The 18,233-nt window shown below is 47.2% G+C and overlaps 1 protein-coding gene across 9 annotated transcripts in view; it reads right to left on the minus strand.

Moving 5' to 3' along the window:
• EPS15L1 (epidermal growth factor receptor pathway substrate 15 like 1) overlaps nt 1-18,233 on the minus strand; it is a 116,494-nt gene that overhangs the window by 26,615 nt on the left and 71,646 nt on the right. For 5 of the 9 annotated variants that reach the window (XM_019015667.4, XM_019015666.4, XM_019015668.4 and 2 more), the window contains 5 exons: nt 13,219-13,342; nt 11,829-11,879; nt 10,219-10,355; nt 4,096-4,156; nt 3,054-3,136 (listed from right to left, as the gene is read on the minus strand). In XM_019015667.4, coding sequence (XP_018871212.2) covers nt 3,054-3,136; nt 4,096-4,156; nt 10,219-10,355; nt 11,829-11,879; nt 13,219-13,342 — 456 coding nt within the window. Of the gene's footprint in view, nt 1-820; nt 1,056-3,053; nt 3,137-4,095; nt 4,157-10,218; nt 10,356-11,828; nt 11,880-13,218; nt 13,343-18,233 lie in introns of those variants that run through there. The other 4 variants (XM_055372060.2, XM_055372052.2, XM_055372055.2 and 1 more) reach the window with 3 other exon arrangements.

Below are 18,233 nucleotides of genomic sequence, written 5' to 3' on the forward strand. Positions count from 1 at the left end.
AGGCGCCTGACCCTCCAGGCTGACCGGGGACACCTCGGGCCAAGCCGGCTTGGCGCCTCCCGTGTGTGTTTAAACCCACGAGGCCAATCGGCAACTCGCGAGGCAACAGGCTTTCAATAAATGCCTGGCACTGCCTCCGCAGTGAATCAGATCACTCCTAGCTCCAGAACGCCCGCGTCATTTCCGAATCCCAATTTTCATGACTTCAAGTTTCCCAAGAAGCCTCCTTGGGGACTCAACTCTTTCCTACTCGGGCAGCGGCTTCAAGGAAAGTCTCTATTTTTAGAAAGGTTTCAGTAAAGCTGTCAGGGGCTCTCTGGGCTCGGCAAGAGTGAAGTGTGCTTAAAATAAAAGGAAGACAGAAAAAGCTACTATGAAAACCAGCTCTAAGAGAAACACGTTTGAGTTCACCAGTTGAAGAACTGGTTCAAAACAGAAGACTGAATTTGTAAACAGCAGCCCTAAATATCAATGCACAGCTTTAAACAATTGAGAAGTTGCTAAAAATGGGCTGACGACTAACCCAGTATTTCACAGATGGCTTTTTTTTTTTTTTCAGGCAGAAGAGTGTGAAATAAGTTGGACTCTTGTTTTTATTCTCAAATGCTCCCTGGAAACATACTTTGGGGAATCTGTTTTTAAAGTGAGCTTATGTCACATAGGCTTGATACTGTCTAGAAAAATCTCTTCAGGTGAGGGTGGGGCCTCAACTAAGAGTGCAGGCCTGAAGAGCCTCCCAAAGGAAACTTCTAGAATCAGGCTGTGGGCTGTGACTCTCCTCAGCAAAGCCACGCAGAGGTAAGGTGCTTCAATTCAGGGACTTACAAAAGGGCCTCCCTGCTCTGCTCAGATGGGGAAAAGTTGATGATGGTTTTTTTTTGTTTTTTAAAAAAAACACCTTCTTGCCACTTTCATTTCCCTTAGCATTTTATTTATATCCACAGTGTTGTTCTTGAAAAACAGATAGGTAACCAAAAAGGAAAAACAGAGCTGCAAGGTCAGGGTTGAGCTCAGAATGCGGCTGTACAAGTGTCATGAAGGCAGCTGATGGAACGCTGGAATCAAAACAAGATAGTATTGGAGACCCATTTTCCACAGCTCTGTCCAACTCTGTCCTGGCCCGGCACCGCCAATAGGAAGTGAGACCGGCTCTGAAATCACAGCTGCATGTGTGTGAAGAGCCCCTGGTTTCAGGGCCCAAGGACAGGCAGAGGGCGGTCATTAGATCCCGGCCCTAGCTCAGGCTCTGCTAGCTCTCCCTCCCTCTGCTCACAGTGAGAGGAGGAAGACAGATCCAGCCTCCCAAAGGAAGAGGAGTCCGCTTGCGACAACCAGAAACAACCAGGACGCCTGCCTTAGGGACTGCTGCCACCGTGTGGCCAACGTTTTCTGCTTTCGGGAGATGGTTTCCCGCCTGCCCAGGAGCCTGTGCACTGGGCCCTAAATCTTCCGCCAGTCCCAAACCGTGTCACAGCGTGGCATATGAGGGATGGAGGCCTTCTCCGTGTGCTGGAAGGAGGGGGGCACCACGCCAGGGCCTCTGGGCTCCCTCTGCCCAGGCTCATCTGTGTAAACACACACCCTGCCTCGGTCAGAAGTGGGATCTGCTGCGCCGCCAGGGCACGCACACACGCGTCTTTGAAAACCTGAACAGAATCTCAAGTGCTTCTCGGAATCTGTGTTCTGTGATCACAAGTTGCGACCGCTGCCAACCCCAAGATGCTCAGAGACTCATCTGCTCCACCAGCTGAGTGAACACGGGGCAGCCAAGGGAGGCTGCCCAGTCACACTGGCATCTGGGGCACCTGGGCATGGGGCCAGTGGGGCCCTGAGGGGGCCTCATGCCTGGCGCACGCGTCTTCCAGGTACTCCTGGGGCTCCCTCCCCTCACCACCTTCAGGCTGACAGCAGCGCTTACAGGGACTGAGCCCAGCTGCTCCAGGGGACCCCCCACACCGGCCACCCCTTACCACCTGGACCATGGGCTCCAGGAGAGGGGCTGTGTTCTGCTTGTGGCCACTGCCTCTTCCTGCAGCGTGAATGATGCCTGGGCCTCTGCAGGTGGAACGCGTGAGGAAAACAGGCCCCTGCAGCCCCCCGAGGACAAAGCCCATCTGCCCCTGCCTGGGGGCTGCCGAGAAGGGACAGAGTGGACTCGGGTGTCAGGGACGGGACACACCTCATCTGCTTTCCTTCATTCCTGCCAAAGAAAAACGCTCCTCGCTCAAACAGGGAAACATACAACTCACAAGGAAGCACAATGGTGCCTCAGCCCTGTCCTTCCCACTCACCATGGCCCCCATTTCCAACTTTCCAGCAGTTTCTTCCAGAAGGCACCTCAGTCGTAAGGGGCTTCTATTGTTATTTTTTGACTTGTCCATTCTGGATGTTCCCTGTTGAATTCTCTATGCTACCTTAAAGATGAGCTCCAACCACACTGCCAGCGTCTGGAGAAGCCCTACAGCCATCTGGGACCAGAGCCACAGTGAGTTCAGGTCACTGTGTGGTGAGGGCCGGACACCAACGGGTCCAGTCTGGTAACCAGCCTCGCTGCTGTCCTCCTTCAACAGTTCACTCCTCACCTGTGGATCTGTCTGCATTTATTCACGGAGGCCGGCCCTCACTTTTCAACACCCCTCGAGAGTTCTGTCACATGGGTGACTCTGAACACTCGCTGGCCCACTTTCCCTGGATGCCTCGCACCTGCAGGCCTGCTGCCCACGGCCCTCTCGAGACGCCTGTGCCCAACGCCTTCTCAAGTTTCTACTCGGCCATGGCAATGACTTCACCGTCTGAGACCTGATGGTCGTCAGACACCAGTGGGAGCCAGGGGAGCCCAGGGCACCTATGCCACTGGGAAGGGTCAGGGCTCACCCCGCGGGACTGCAGTGCATTGGATCACAGCCGTGGATGCTTTCCAGACCTGACCTTGTGTTGGAAAGGTGCTGGGGAGATACATACGTGACATGAACAATTACGCCTGGCAGCCCACACCATGACAAGAGGCACAAAGACACTAGCAGAGGCGCGGGGGCTCCGTGGAGGGGCTTTACCTTGGACATCTGGCTGAAGTCGGCAAAGCCTTCAGCACTACTGAAGGACCCACTTCCGAAGGGATCTAAGGTTCCAAAGGGATCTGCAATCGGCACCAACAAAGTCAGAGTTACAGGTCTTTAAGAGAACATGCCTTCTGGGGTGGAGGGGAAATGCTAGATGGCCCCTGAACCAGGAGACTCAGGAAGGCTGCATTTATTCATTAGACACGTGTGTCTGCATGAAGGTCCCTCAGCAAGGCCCCCCTGCCCACTCTGGCGTGGCGAGATGGTTTCTCACTGTGACGACCACTCTGGGAGGGCCAGCATCATTCACGGTCATCAGAAGAGTGACAAGTTGCCACAGAGGCATGGCCCCTGGGTCCCACTGGGTCTCAATGGGTCAGGAGGCGAGGAGCAACTCCAGGGCGACCTGCCACCCACACGATTTATACAGGGTGGTGTCTTTGGATAGAGGTTTTTGCTGTGTTTTCTCCTCTAACCTGGAAGGGATTTGCCTAGAGTACTGGATACACTCGCCTATGATACCAAACACTGCTACCCGCCCCACGCAAGCTGCAGGACCAAGCGGGGCCTGTTCCCAAAAGAAAGGGGGTGTCCACAGATGCTCCCATTGCATAAAGGCTCAAGCGTGCATCTGCGAGTTCTACACTGTGAGATGAGATTCCTTCAAACACAGAACCCACAACATAGGCCAGTACCTGGGGTCAAATTCTGGATTTCTTTTAGGGAGAAAACCCAAAGATACAAACCAAAGATTTATAAGGAGGAGTGAGTAAACAGTAGTTAATATCACTGGTGCTATTACTGAATTCCTACTGCCAAAATTCCTTTCCGGAAAGATGCCAGCGCGTGCCCAGGAAGGGGAGCAGCAGGGGGTGCTTATTTTGGCCTAATGGGCTCAGGCCAGGATCTGGGTGCCACCGACTGATGACACAAACACAGAGGCCACACTGGCTTTGGGAGTGAAAGTGTTAACTGCGGGGGAGCTCTGCTACTGCCCAAGGAATAGTCAGGAAGAAAAATAAGCCATGGGTCTCACCTGATCCTTTTGAGGAGACACTGGAGGATGAAAAGGGATCACTGGATTCAAAGGGGTCGAGCTAAGTGAAAGGAGAGAGGAAAGAGTAAAAAGCAGTTCGTTGGTTCCATCACCCATTCATTCAACCAGACCTTCCTGACGTCGATGTACAACATCCAGTGCTGGGCCAGAGGGAAAGTGGAATGATTAAAACTCAACCAGGCAGAGTAAAATCCCAACAGATCAACCCTCCTGCAGATAGCACCTATCAACCTGGACGGAATACCCCCAAAATTACAAATACAAAAAGCAGTGGCCTGAAGGCTGGGAAGTGAACAAGGCAGGGAGAAGACTTTGGGGGAGAATTTGAATGTGGCAGAAGAACATAGCAGGAAGTTGAGTTTCCATTCCGCCAGCTACAGCAGGAGGGCACAGTGCGGGTGCCTAAGATTCTGGTAGAATCTGACCACCAGAGGATGGAGCCCAGAGACAACCACTCCCAGGGGAAAGGAAGGGGAATCGGGATGGAGGGGCAGAGATGCAAGCCCTGAACTTCATGATCCACTCTCCCCCAAGTCTCAGGCTGGCCTCTGCACATGCAAGCCTCAGGGGACTCAAGGCAGCCTGTAGCTGAGGCCACAAGAACTGAGCTGGGATTGGAGCTTCTGCCATCTGCTGGTGAGTGTCTGCAGTGTGAGTGGCACCAAGTTAACTGCCTGCTGAAACAAATCCGTTCCTGCTCTTTGGAGAAAACAGACTACAGTCTCTACACAGAACGCTCACCATGTATCAGATACATTTCTAAACATACAAAGAACTGGAAAAATGTGACCAGCTCTCACCGGAAAAGACAATCAGTGTAGCCAATCTCAAAATAACCCAGATGGTGGAACTCTGAGACAGGGACAACGTAAAACGGTGATTGTAACTGTGCTGAATGAGGAAAAGGAAAACACACTTAAAATGAGTGAAAACACAGGTGACCTTAGAAGAGAAATAGAAAATATACGAAAGAAACAAATGAAAGTTCCGGAACTGAAAAAGTGTACCTACAATAAAAACTTCATCGCCGGGGTCAGTGGATCACCCAAGATCAGGAGTTCAAGACCAGCCTGGACAACATGGCAAAACCCTGTCTCTACTAAAAATACAAAAATTACCCAGGTGGGCGAGGCACGGTAGCTCATGCCTGTAATCCCAGCACTTTGGGGGCCAAGGCAAGTGGATCACCTGAGGTCAGGAGTTCGAGACCAGCCTGGTCAATATGGTAAAACCCATTTCTACTAAAAATACAAAAAATTAGACGGGCGTGGTGGTGGATGCCTGTAATCCCAGCTACTTGGGAGGCCGAGGCAGAAGAATCACTTGAAACCAGGAGGCAGAGGTTGCAGTGAGCCGAGATTATGCCATTGCACTCCAGCCTGGGCAACAAGAGTGAAACTCCGTTTCAAAAATAAATAAGTAAGCCAGGCTTGGTGGTGCATGCCTGTAATCCCAGCTACTTAGGAGGCTGAGGCAGAAGAATGGCTTGAACCCAGGAGGTGGAGGTTTCAGTGAGCTGAGATCATGCCACTGCACTCCAGCCTGGGCAAAAGAGCGAGACTCTGTCTCAAACAAACAAAAAAAACCCCACTTCATTAGGTTAGCTAAATAACCAAGAATAAAAGAAAGAGTAAGTGAAGTTGAAAACAGAGCAGTAGAAGTTACTCAATCTGAAGAAAAAGGAGAAAAAAGAATGAAAAATAAATAAATAAATAGAGCCTCAGGAACCTGTGGGACAATAACAAAGGGTCTCATATCCATGTAACTGGAATCCCAGAAAGAGAGGGGAGAGAAAATGGGGCAGAAAAAACAAATTAGGAGAACTGACAGCTGAAAGCTTACCAAATTTGTTTTGTTGTTTTGAGATGGGAGTCTCACTCTGTCACCCAGGCTGGAGCGCAGTGGTGCAATCTCAGCTCACTGCAACCTCTGACTCCCAGGTTCAAGCGGTTCTCCTGCCTCAGCCTCCCAAGTAGCTGGGATTACAAGTGTGCACCACCACGCCTGGCTAATTTTTGTATTAGTAGAGACGAGGTTTCACCATGTTGGCCAGGCTGGTCTCGAACTCCTGGCCTCAAGTGATCCGCCCACCTCAGCCTCCCAAAGTCCTGGGATTACAGGAATGAGCCACTGAACCGGCAATGAAAACTTATCAAATTTGTTGAAAAGCATAATTTACAGATTCAAGAAGCTGAGCAAAGCCTAAACAGTATAAACACCAAGAAAACTACACCCAGAAACTTCAAAAACTACTGAAAACCAAAGATAAAGAGAGAATCTTGAAAGTAGCCAGAGAAAAACCACCTATTACATACAGGATAACAATGACCTGAAAAAATACTCCTCTCCACCGGGCACGGTGGCTCACGCCTGTAATCCCAGCACTTTGGGAGGCCGAGGCGGGCAGATCACGAGGTCAGAAGATCGAGACCATCCTGGCTAACATGGTCAAACCCCGTCTCTACTAAAAATACAAGAAATTAGCTGGGCATGGTGGCGGGCGCCTGTAGTCCCAACTACTCGAGAGGCTGAGGCAGGAGAATGGCGTGAACCTAGGAGGCGGAGCTTGCAGTGAGCTGAGATCACGCCACTGCACTCCAGCCTGGGCAACAGAGCAAACTCTGTCTCAAAAAAAAAAAAAAAAACTCTTCTCATTAAGGACAATGGAGGCTGGAAGGCAGTGGAAAAACACACTAAACAAACAAACAAAACCCCAACAACCTACATCAAACACAATGTCCTTCAAGAATGACAACAGGCCCGGCACAGTGGCTCATGCCTGTAATTCTATCACTTTGGGAGGACGAGGCGGGCAGATCACTTGAGTTCAGGAGGTCAAGACCAGCCTGGCCAACATGGTGAAACTCCGTCTGCATTAAAAATACAAAAATTAACCAGAAATCGCTTGAACCTGGGAGGCGGAGGTTGGAAAAAAAAAAAAGAAAAGAATAATAGCTGGGTGAAGTCACTCAAGCCTGTGATCCCAGCACTTTGGAGGGGCTGAGGCAGGAGGATTGCTTGAGCCTAGGAGTTTGAGACCAGCCTGGCCAACATATGGAAATCCCATCTCTACAAAAAATAAAACAATAGCTGGGTGTGGAGGTACATGCCTGTGGTCCCAGCAACTTGGGAGGATGAGGTGGGAGAACTGCTTTAGCCCAGGAGGTTGAGGTTGCAGTAAGCCAAGATCACACCACTGCACTTCAGCCTGGGCAACAGAGTGAGACTCTGTTTCAAAACTAAAAATAAAAAAATGACAACACAGTCGACCTGAGCTATAAGAAGTGCTAAAGAAAGTTCTTTAGGCTGAAGGAAAATGATAATGGAGGGAAAACCAATCTTCAGTAACAAATGAAGAGTATCAGAAATGGTACATATTTGGGTAAAACTAAATGACTACTTTTTTCCTCTTTCTTTAAAATACCCACAATGGATTAATACAAAAATTGTAACAGTCTTATGGAGTTTCTAATGTATTTAGGTGTATGAAATTCACATGACGGCTATAACATAAGACATGCTGGCTGCAAGGGTGGGTGGACAAATGGACCTACATGGTTGCAAATTTTCTACATTTTACATGAGATAATACAATACTAACCTCAAGTAGACTATGAAAAGTTAAAGCTGTACATGATATTTCCTAAAGCAACCTCTAAACAATCATGAAAAGAGGTATGATTAAAATAATAAAAGGCCAATAGACAGAATTCAAAAAAACATTCAAACAATTCAAAAGAAAGCAGGAAACAAAACATGGGATAAAAAGCAAGCAAATAATAAAATAGTAGACTTAAACCATATCAATAATTACATTAAATGTTAATGGACTAAACATTCCACTTACAAGGCAGGGACTTCTGACTGGATTTAAAAAAAAAAAGCAAGCCCCAACACTATGCTAGTTACAAAAGACACCTATCAGTTTTAAAGATCCAGGTAAGTTGAAAGTAAATGGTTGAAAAATGATGTATCATGTAGTGAATAACATGAGGAGAATGAAGTGATTAAACAGACTTCAAGACAAAGAACATCACCAGAGATCAAATGGGAATCTTTTATAATGATAAAAAGGTTGTTGTGTCAGAAAGACACAACAATCATAAACACCTATGCACCTGACAAAGCTTCAAAATACACAAAGCAAAACTTGATCAAATTAAAGTGCAGTATGAACAATTCCACAATCATAGGAGAATGTTTAACGCCTCTCTCTCAGACATTGGTAGGACTAAAAAACAAACAAACAATGAAGACACAGATAATCTGAACACTATGAGGAACCTCAACCTCACTGCCATTTGTAGAGCATTACACCCAACAACTAGATACACATTCTTCTCAAGTGTACATGGTTTGTTCACCAACATAGGCCATAAACAACAACCCTTGATTAATGTGAAGGTATTGAAAACATACAGAATATGTTCTCAAATAACAAATTTAATTAAAAATCAATAATAATAGTATTATAATATACCTAGGAGAAAAAGCCAAGTATCTGGAAATGAAACAACATACTTTTAAGTAATCCATAAGTAAAGAGAATTCACAAGGGAAACTGGGAAATATCTCAAAACTGAATGGCAATGAAGAGACAAAGTATTCAAATATATGAAATACATGTAAAGCAGTGCTTAAGGGAAATATGTTGCTTTAAATTTATACAGATGCTCCTTGACTTACCATGGGGTTACATCCTGATAAACCCATTGTAAGTTGAAAATATTTTAAGTTGAAAATGTACGTAATATCCCAATAAACCCATCACAAAGCAAAAAATCAGAAGTCAAACCAATGTTAAGTCCAAACACTCCTTGACTTATGATGGGACTGCATCTCAATAAAACTATTGTAAAGTCAAAAAACTGTAAATTGAACCATCGTAAGTCAGGGACCGCCTGTACTAGAAAATGAAGTCTAAAATCAATGAATCTTGGATCTTAAGCTTGGATCTTAAGACGTTAGAAGAGCAAAGTAACCCCAAATAAATAGGAGTAAGGAAATGGAAAAAAATAGAAATAGAAAAGAGAAAATCAATGAAACAGAAAACAAGCAGTAGAGAAAAATGAAGCCAAAAGCTGGTTATGGGAAAGGTCAATGAAATTGGTAAACAGATCACCAATACCAGGAATGCCAGGGAAATTCTCACTACAGGTCTTAAGGACATTAAAATGGGGCCAATAAGAAAATACTGCAAATGAGTCTTTGCCTTCAAGGAGCTTCAAGCACTAAAGACCAAAAGGTCCACAGGGAGTGAGCGAGGTGGGCACCAGGGTAGCAGGAGCCCTGAGAAGGAGGGATGAGTGCCCGTCTCTGAGCAGGCCCCGGGCCTGGGTTGCAGCCTAGAAAACGGAAGAAGGCTATGAAGCACGCTCACTCCATCATGAAAATCCTCTCCTCCATCACTGAGGCTGCTTTTTTTTTTTTTTTTGGTTTTGAAATCCAAGTTGACACCTATTTAACCCAATCTCTTGGGCATAATATGCAAAATACCCGGTGTCTGCCACGCCTGGGGATGGGAGTACAGGTATGCTGGAGTTGGAAACTGGAGGGTCAGAGTTGGCTGATGCTCTCAGGAGACACCAGGCAAGGCAGCCGGGCTGAGACGCCTGCACTTACTCCTGCCGTGACGGGGGCACCTACCAAACGTGACTCTAAGGTCCCCACCAGTGCTGTGTGTTACAAGGACCGTGCAGGATGGCCGGGTCCATGCGAGCATGTGGTGCTTGTGTGATTTAGTCTTTTTTGGGAGATAAAGGGGCAGTGGGGGCAGATGACTAGAGTTGAGGGGTAGGAATGGGGATAGAGAAATAAGAACTATGGGTGACATCCTCCTTGCCCTGATGTGGGGCCACTGGACTGCTAACTGCACCTTGGGGCTCACAGGATGAGTCACTGCAGTGACTAGGCCAGAGAGCTCCCTCACTCAGCAGGAATGAAATCAGCCTGGGATACCAGCTCCCAGAGAACAGACACCATGGCCCACACTCGCAGGCACCACGTACACTCCATGAAGGGAAGAGGGCCTTCGGGAAGCACCACCCTTACACACACAGAGCAGGCACGCAGCTCTCCCGGGCAACGTCCCACCCCACTCACCTTCGAAGGTAAGGAAGGGTTTTTCGTGAATGGATCCGAGGTAAATGGGTCATTCTTTGTCTGTTTCTTGAAGAAGTCGTCAGTGGCAGAGCCACGGAATGGGTCACTTTCTTTGAAAGGGTCCCCTCCAAATGGATCTAGAAGGAAAAATGCCCCATAAGTAAACATTATACCGAGTGAAAGAACCCAGACATAAAAGAACACATCACAGAATGATGCCGTTTACATGAAATTCTAGAAAGGTAAGAACGCTAGTGACGGAAAACAGGATAGTGGTGGCCAGGGGACCCTGGGGAGAGGGTGGAGGGTGACAACAAAGGGGCCTCAGGAATGACAGAAGTGTTCTCAAATTGCACACAACCGTGCATATTTATTGAAACTCATCTTATTACATAGTAAAGTGGGTGAATTTTGTTCTGTGTAAATTATACCACTCAATAAAATTGACTTTAAAAATAATAATATCCTGGCCAGGCACAATGGCTCATGCCTGTAATCCCATCACTTTAGGAGGCTGAGATAGGAGGATCACTTGAGGCCAGGAGTTCAAGACCAGCATGGGCAACATAGAGAAAAATAAAATAAAAAATTAGCCAGGTGTGGTGGCACACGCCTGTAGTATCAGCTACTAAGGAGGCTGAGGCAGAAAGGCTGCTTGAGCCCAGGAGGTCAAGGCTGCAGTGAGCTATAATTGTGCCACTGCACTCCAGCCTGGGCAACAGAGTAAAACCCCATCTCTAAATAAATAAATAAAATAATATATCCTGCAGGAGCTGGATATAATAATAATAATAATAATAATAATAATAATAATAATAATAAACAATGCAGGTAAATCCATAGAGACAGAAAATAGGTTGGTGGGTGCCAGGGGTTGCGGGAGGGAATGGGGAGTGATTGCTGATTGGGATGGGGTCTCCTTTTGGGGGGATAAGAATGTTGTGGAACTAGATGAAGGTGATCATTGCACAACACTGTGAGTGTGCTCAATACCACTGAATTGGATGCTTTAAAACAGTGACTTTTATGTTACATAAATTTCACCTGAAAAAAAATAAATCGGTCGGGCATGGTGGCTCATGCCTGTCATCCCAGCACTTTGGGAGACCAAGGTGGGCAGATCACCTGAGGTCAAGAGTTTGAGACGAGCCTGGCCAACATGGTGAAACACTGTCTCTACTAAAAATACAAAAATTAGCTGGGCATGGTGGTGGGCACCTGTAGTCCTAGCTAATCGGGAGGCTGAGGCAGGAGAATCACTTCAACTCGGGAGGCGGGGGTTGCAGTGAGCCAAGATCACACCACTGCACTCCAGCCGGGGTGGCAGAGCAAGACTCCGTCTCAAAAAATAAAATAAATAAATAAATTAGCAAGCAAAGTGATCCCACCACACTCCAAGGTGGGGTGCGGGCAGTGACTGGACCTGGGGAGGGGAGCCACCTCCAGAAGGGAACGGGACCGAGAATGGGTGCAACATGGATGGACGGCCGTCCTTCCCAGTTACATGGCTGCCATCCCCGGTGTATGTGGACACAAGTCCCACCACGTGCGACTTCTGAGCCAGGACTGGACACAGTCTAAAGACTGGTCCGGGAAACACTGAATTTTACCTGTTGAAGTTGTCTGCTGTTCTGCAAAGGGGTCATTCTGGAACGGGTCGCCTGGTTGGAAGAGGAGAGAAACGCTTATTAGCTCTAGGGCACAGGATGCGGGCCGGGCCCTTGGACACAGCCACCCACCTCCCAAGCCTTTCATTGCCTTCTACTCCTCCAGTGTAGGGAGAGAATGTTAGTTCCTTCTCTACTATCCACCTGCCCTCAAAACCTTGGCAAATCAAAGAGGGGGACCTGGAGGAGGCAGCTGTTTCTGGCTAGAATGTTTAAGATGAGAAGGAAGGTACTGCTGGCTATCCCACACAGACTGGAGTTGGGGAAGACACAGAGTGGGCTAGAATCCACTCCTCTCTTCCCATGCTGGGTTTCCTTTATCCCATCTGCCTGCCACCTCCCTGGGTAAGAGAACACAGGACCCTGGGCTGTCCCTCACTTTATCACCGGCCCTGCAGCAATGAGGCGGCGGCACCCCTGGGCTTCAGGGGCTGCCAGATTCGCCTCTCAGACCCGGCAGGCTTCAAACCCAAGCTGAAGCTCAAGCTCCCGCTGCCCTCTCCCCACCTCAGTGTTTTTCTCAGAAATGTAGAGAGCCTTCCTCCTGGAAATACTGTTTTGCTCTGAAACATGGAGAGAAACTTGGAAATCTTGTTTCTGGAATTCTTAGTTATTCTTGACTCAGGTGTGGCTCTGGACAGACTCCTAAAATTATCCAGACCTTAGGTTTATGTAGGAATCCATGGTTTTCCAGGTACTTTCATGATCATTACTAGCTCTGATTATTTTATCAACCCTGTGAGGTGAGCAAGGAGGAAATTTATTAACCTGCTGAGGGATTAGGAAACTGAAGCACTGAAGAGTTCAAGGGGGCTGGCCAAGCTGCCTTCAAATGTGGGTCTTGTGGTGAGCTTGGAACACTTCCCACTGTATCTCGATGCCTTGGCTCTCTGGTTAACAGGGTGAGATAAGAAGCTTAAAAGGCGTTCCTGCTGGGTGCGGTGCCTCACACCTGTAATCCCAGCACTTTGTGGGGCTGAGGCGGGTGGATTACCTGAGGTCAAGAGTTCGAGACCAGACTGGGCAACACAGTGAAACCCCGACTCTACTAAATATACAAAAATTAGCCGGGTGTGGTGATGGGCGCTGAGGCAGGAGAATTGCTTGAACCCAGGAGGCAGAGGTTGCAGTGAGCCGAGATTGCACCACTGCATTCCAGCCTGGCTGACAGCGAGAGAGCGAGAGTTCGTCTCCAAAAAAATAAAAAAAGGCATTCCTTTCCCCCTCCATTTCAGATTGTGGCATGTCCTTACTTTTCTAGCCCTTCAACCACTCTAAATTCGACATAAAACACACAGTCTTTCAATGAGAAAGTGGGTAGCAAGTGAGATACCTTTGAAGGGGTCAGCTCCTTTAAATGGGTCAGATTTGAAGGGGTCTTCTGTCTGGAAAGGATCCGGATGCAACTCTTGCGTGTTGTTGCTAAATAACAAGGCTTTATTTTTGAAAGGATCATCCTACAATTTTGTGAAGAAACAGGACAGGGATTTTATTATTTCTGAGTTAAAGCAAAGTACGGAATTCCATACTTAACTCACATTTCCACTTTGAGTAGCATGACCCTAAAAAGAATGATTTAGCCAGGAGTTCGAGGCTGGCCTGGACAACATAGCAAAATCCCATCTCTATAAAAACAAAAATTTAAAAATGAGGCCAGGCATGGTGGCTCACGCCTGTAATCCCAGCACTTTGGGAGGCCAAAGCAGGTGGATCACCTGAGGTCAGGAGTTCAAGACCAGCCTGGCCAACATGGTGAAAACCTGTCTCTACTAAAAATACAAAAAATTAGCTGGGTGTTGTGCCGGGCACCTGTAATCCCAGCTACTTGGGAGGCTGAGGCAGGAGAACTGCTTGAACCCAGGAGGTGGAGGTTGCAGTGAGCTGAGATTACGCCATTGCGCTCCAGCCTGGGCGATAGAGTGAGTGAGATTATATCTCAAAAAAAAAAAAAAGAAAAGAAAAGAAAATCAAGGTGTGCTGGCGTGTACCTATAATCCCAGCTACTTGGGAGGCTGACTCAGGAGATTGCCTGAACCCAGGAGGTGGAGGTTACAGTGAGCTATGATTGTGCCACTGCACTCCAGCCACAACAGTGCAAGACCCTATATCTTTAAAAAAAAAAAAAAATTAATTAAAGATCATTGAAGAAGTATGAACTTGAGTGAATAATAATGTTTAATACTGGTTCATTAGTTGTGACAAATGTACTATATATGATGTGACTAACAGGAGGAACTGGGTGTGGGATATAGAGGAACTATGCACTATCTTTGCAGTTTTTCTTTTTCTGAAACAGGGTCTCACTCTGTTGTCCAGGTTGGAGTGCAGTTGCACACTCATGGGTTACTCCAGCCTCGACCATCTGGGCTCAAGTGATCCTCCCACGTCAGTCTCCCGAGTAGCCAGGACTATAGGCGCGCACCACCAAGCCTGGCTAATTTTTATATTTTTTGTAGAAATGAAGTCTCTCACTGTGTTGCCAGGGCTGGTTTTGAACTCCTGAGCTCAACTGATCCTCCCACCTCAGCCTCCCAACGTACTGGGATTATAGGCATAAGCTACCGCACCTGGCCTATCTTTGCAATTTTTTCATAAATCTAAAAACTATTCTAAAATAAAAGTTCATTAAAAAATCATTGAGTGGAAGCAACTCAAATGTGCATCGATGAATGAATGGATAAACAAAATGGAAAAACAAAATTTTTTTCTAAGTCAGAAAAAAATAATGAATTTGAAATGTCATCAAGAAAATTGTAACGAGCCACACAACAGAATCTGATTCAGCCTTCAAAAGGAAGCAAATTCGGACACATGCTCCAACATGGAAGAACCTTGAGGAGAGGCTGCTGAGTGAAATCACAGTCACAAAACGAGGCACAAGGTATTCCACTTCTATGAGAACCCTAGGGTCATCACACTCACAGTGACGAAGTAGAACAGTGGCTGCCAGGGGCTGTGGGTGGGGGGATGGGGAGTGGGTATTTCATGGGGATGAAAACGTTCTAGAGCTGGGTTCCGCAACAATGTGAATATACCTAACACTACTGAACTGTACACTTAAAGACAGTGAAGATGGTCAAGTTTATGTCTATTTTTCTTTTTTTTTTTTTTTCTGAGACAGAGTTTCACTCTTGTCATCCAGGCTGGAGTGCAGTGGCGCGATCTCGGCTCACTGCAACCTCCACCTCCCGGGTTCAAGTGATTCTCCTGCCTCAGCCTCCTGAGTAGCTGGGATTACAGGCGTGTGCCACCATGCCCAGCTAATTTTTGTATTTTTAGTAGAGATGGGGTTTCACCACGTTGGGCAGGCCAGTCTTGATCTCCTGACCTCAAGTAATCCACCTGCGTCGGCCTCCCAAAGTGCTGGGATTACAGGCGTGAGCCACCGCGCCCGGCTGTTTATGTCTATTTTACCTGAAAGTTAAACAATTTTTTTTAAATCACTGAGTCAGAAAAAAATAATAAACTTGGAAATGCCATGAAGAAAACTGTAAAGAGCCACTCAACAACACAGCACAGGCCTCATTTCAGAGGTGTGACCTTCCTCAATCATCCTTTCCTCGGTGAGTATGTATCTAGGTGGGCATTTGAGAAAATGGAGTTTTCATACCAAGAAACATGCTGGTTGTTTCTGTCCTATGAGGAAATGAGTACTTATGCAGTTAGAATTACTAGAGCATACACAACGCTTTGCATTTTTTTTTTAAAGTGTGTATTTCTAGAAACAAACAGGTTCATTTAAACGAGAAGAAAAAATATTTACTTTTGAAGAGCACATTTTTGTAATGGGAAGTAGTCTGAAAAGGGTGGGTTTGTCATATACATGGGAACAATACAGTTGGTTTAAATAAGGACTCTGTTTTAGTTAATAAAGACACACCCTCAGTGAAAACATGAATGTTTCACTGTGATATTAAAAAAACAGCACAACACCCTCATTGAATTTGGCAGATACACTGGCATTCCTGCGTAGGACTCACAAACCAGTCCAGTATTCCAACCGACCAAAACAAAATCATTAAAAAGCCGGGGCGTCCACGAAAATAGGGACAATGGTGTGGGGCAATGACATCAAAGGTCCAAAAGAAAGTTTCCTAGCAAGGCTGCCACCACCCTGGGGCAGCCAACTTAGGGGTGCAGGACAGTTATGAGAGGCACAGAGTTAAGACAAGCCACCGGTCTGGGCTGTGAATGAGTGTGAATCAGCATGAGTGCTGCTTCCTCGGCCCCCACTTCAGGAGAATGCACCCACATCCCTGCTATCTGATGAACATGGAATGGTTTTTCTTACCTGGGAAAGAATAGCTGGAGCCTCCGACCACAGGGTTTTCCCAAGGTGGGGAAACCAAGCCGGGTTCTTAGACAAGTTAAGTACAGATGTCCACAAGCACTGCAGCTGGAGACAGTGCTGAGTGGACGTCAGGTGCTGACGACCACAAGACACATACGCCCAGCAAGCGTCTGATGGGGGTCTCGGATGCAGATAAAGATGGAGAAGTCCTACTCTAAAGAAGCCAGGAGGCCCACGTGGAAAATCTGCCTTTCACACTGCCCCATGGAAGGAGGAATGTATTTGTTCCAGAAGAAAGAGAGGAATCATGACCTGGATAAAGCACCGAGTTAAGAATGCCAGCTTGACCTCAGAATGAAAGCTTCTATTTAGTTTGTTTTTAAAGGTAGGATCTCACTACGTTGCCCGGGCTGGCGGGCAATGGCTATTCACAGGTGCAATCCCACTACTGAGCAGCATGGGAGTTTTGACCTGCTCCGCTTCTGACCAGGGCAGGTTTACCTCTCCTTAGGCGACTGGTGGTCCCCTGCTCCCAGAAGGTACCATACTGATGACTAACTTAGTGTAGACACCCAATCAGCATAGCACACTACAGCCCAGAACTCCCAGGCTCAAGGATCCTCCTGCTTCAGCCTCCCAAGTAGCTGGGACTACAAGCACTCGCCACCATGCCTGGCTCTATTTAGTTTTTAATTGGCATTTATTTATAAGGTTTTTTTTTTCAGTGTTTTCAGTTGTCACTTGGAAGACTGCCAAATAACAGTAAACAATGGCAGAGAAGAGACTGAGGTTCTGGGAATGCTGGCTGCAAGCCCCCTGCACTGACAGTCAGGCCTGCAATCACTTTCTCAGGAGTCATTGGCCTGAAGCCACAATCACTCCTTCCCCTTCCAAGGGGAAGCCTGAGACCCCAGCAGGATTCAGGAGGTCAGGGTAACTAATAGTGGTTTTGATTCCATTGCACAGAATCAGAGTGGGAAACGAGATTTCCCTGTTACAAAGATACCATCAACTCTACCCCTTGCAGACCACCTACCAAGGAGAACAGACCCATCTGCCAACTTGGGGGACACGAGTACAGCAGACAAGGGCCAGGATGAATGACACGGCCCTTGGCAGAGATGTAATATCTTGAACAAGTTCAGCAACCAGTGTGAAGTTGTACCCTTCTTAGGAAATACACACGGCAACTCTGAAAGGGGGCTGAAGGAGCTTCTGTGACATTCCCGCCCTTTAGAGGAGTGCTGGGCAGCAGGGGTGTGCTGGGAATCAGTTCTCTCATAAAAAAGCCCTGGTTTAGAGCTTCTGCCAATTCCTGTGGTGTAAACAGTCTCATCATGGTTGATTTCAAGTTTCCAAGCAACTAGCTTACAAGTTCCTGTTTTTTGCTTTTTGGGGTTTTTTTTTTTTAGAGATTGAGTCTCGCTGTGTCACCCAGGCTGGAGTGCAGTGGCACGCAGCTGGCCTCAAGCAATGCTCCCACCTCAGCCTCCCAAAGGACTGGGATTACAGGTGTGAGCCACTGTGCCCGGCCAGTTCCTATTTAATAATAGGTTCTGGAAAGTCAATAAAAACTGGCTCCAGCATGCCACTAGGTCTGGATATGACAGATCAATCAACCTTTCTTAATCTGTCCTCAGTAAGGCCTAAATCTGGGATGATTTATTAGCTTCTCTCCACAAGTTGATTGGATGGTGAGCAAGAGGCCAATATTCTCATAATCAGATGAGAGACAAGAAATAAATATGGCTTTAAGAACCCTGACTTTGGTGGGTGCGGTGGCTCACGCCTGTAATCCCAGCATTTGGGGAGGTCGAGGCGGGCAGATTGCCTGAGGTCAGGAGTTCAAGACCAGCCTGGGCAACACTGTGAAACCTCGTCTCTACTAAAAATACAAAAATTAGCTGGGCATGGTGGCACGTGCCTGTAATCTCTGCTACTCGGGAGGCTGAGGCAGGAGACTCACTTGAACCCGAGAGGCAGAGGTTGCAGTGAGCTGAGATCATGCCACTGCACTCCAGTCTGGGAGACAGAGTGAGACTTAGTCTCAAAAAAAA

The sequence above is a fragment of the Gorilla gorilla genome, chromosome 20, assembly GCF_029281585.2.
Source record: "Gorilla gorilla gorilla isolate KB3781 chromosome 20, NHGRI_mGorGor1-v2.1_pri, whole genome shotgun sequence".
Classification (NCBI taxonomy): domain Eukaryota; kingdom Metazoa; phylum Chordata; class Mammalia; order Primates; family Hominidae; genus Gorilla; species Gorilla gorilla.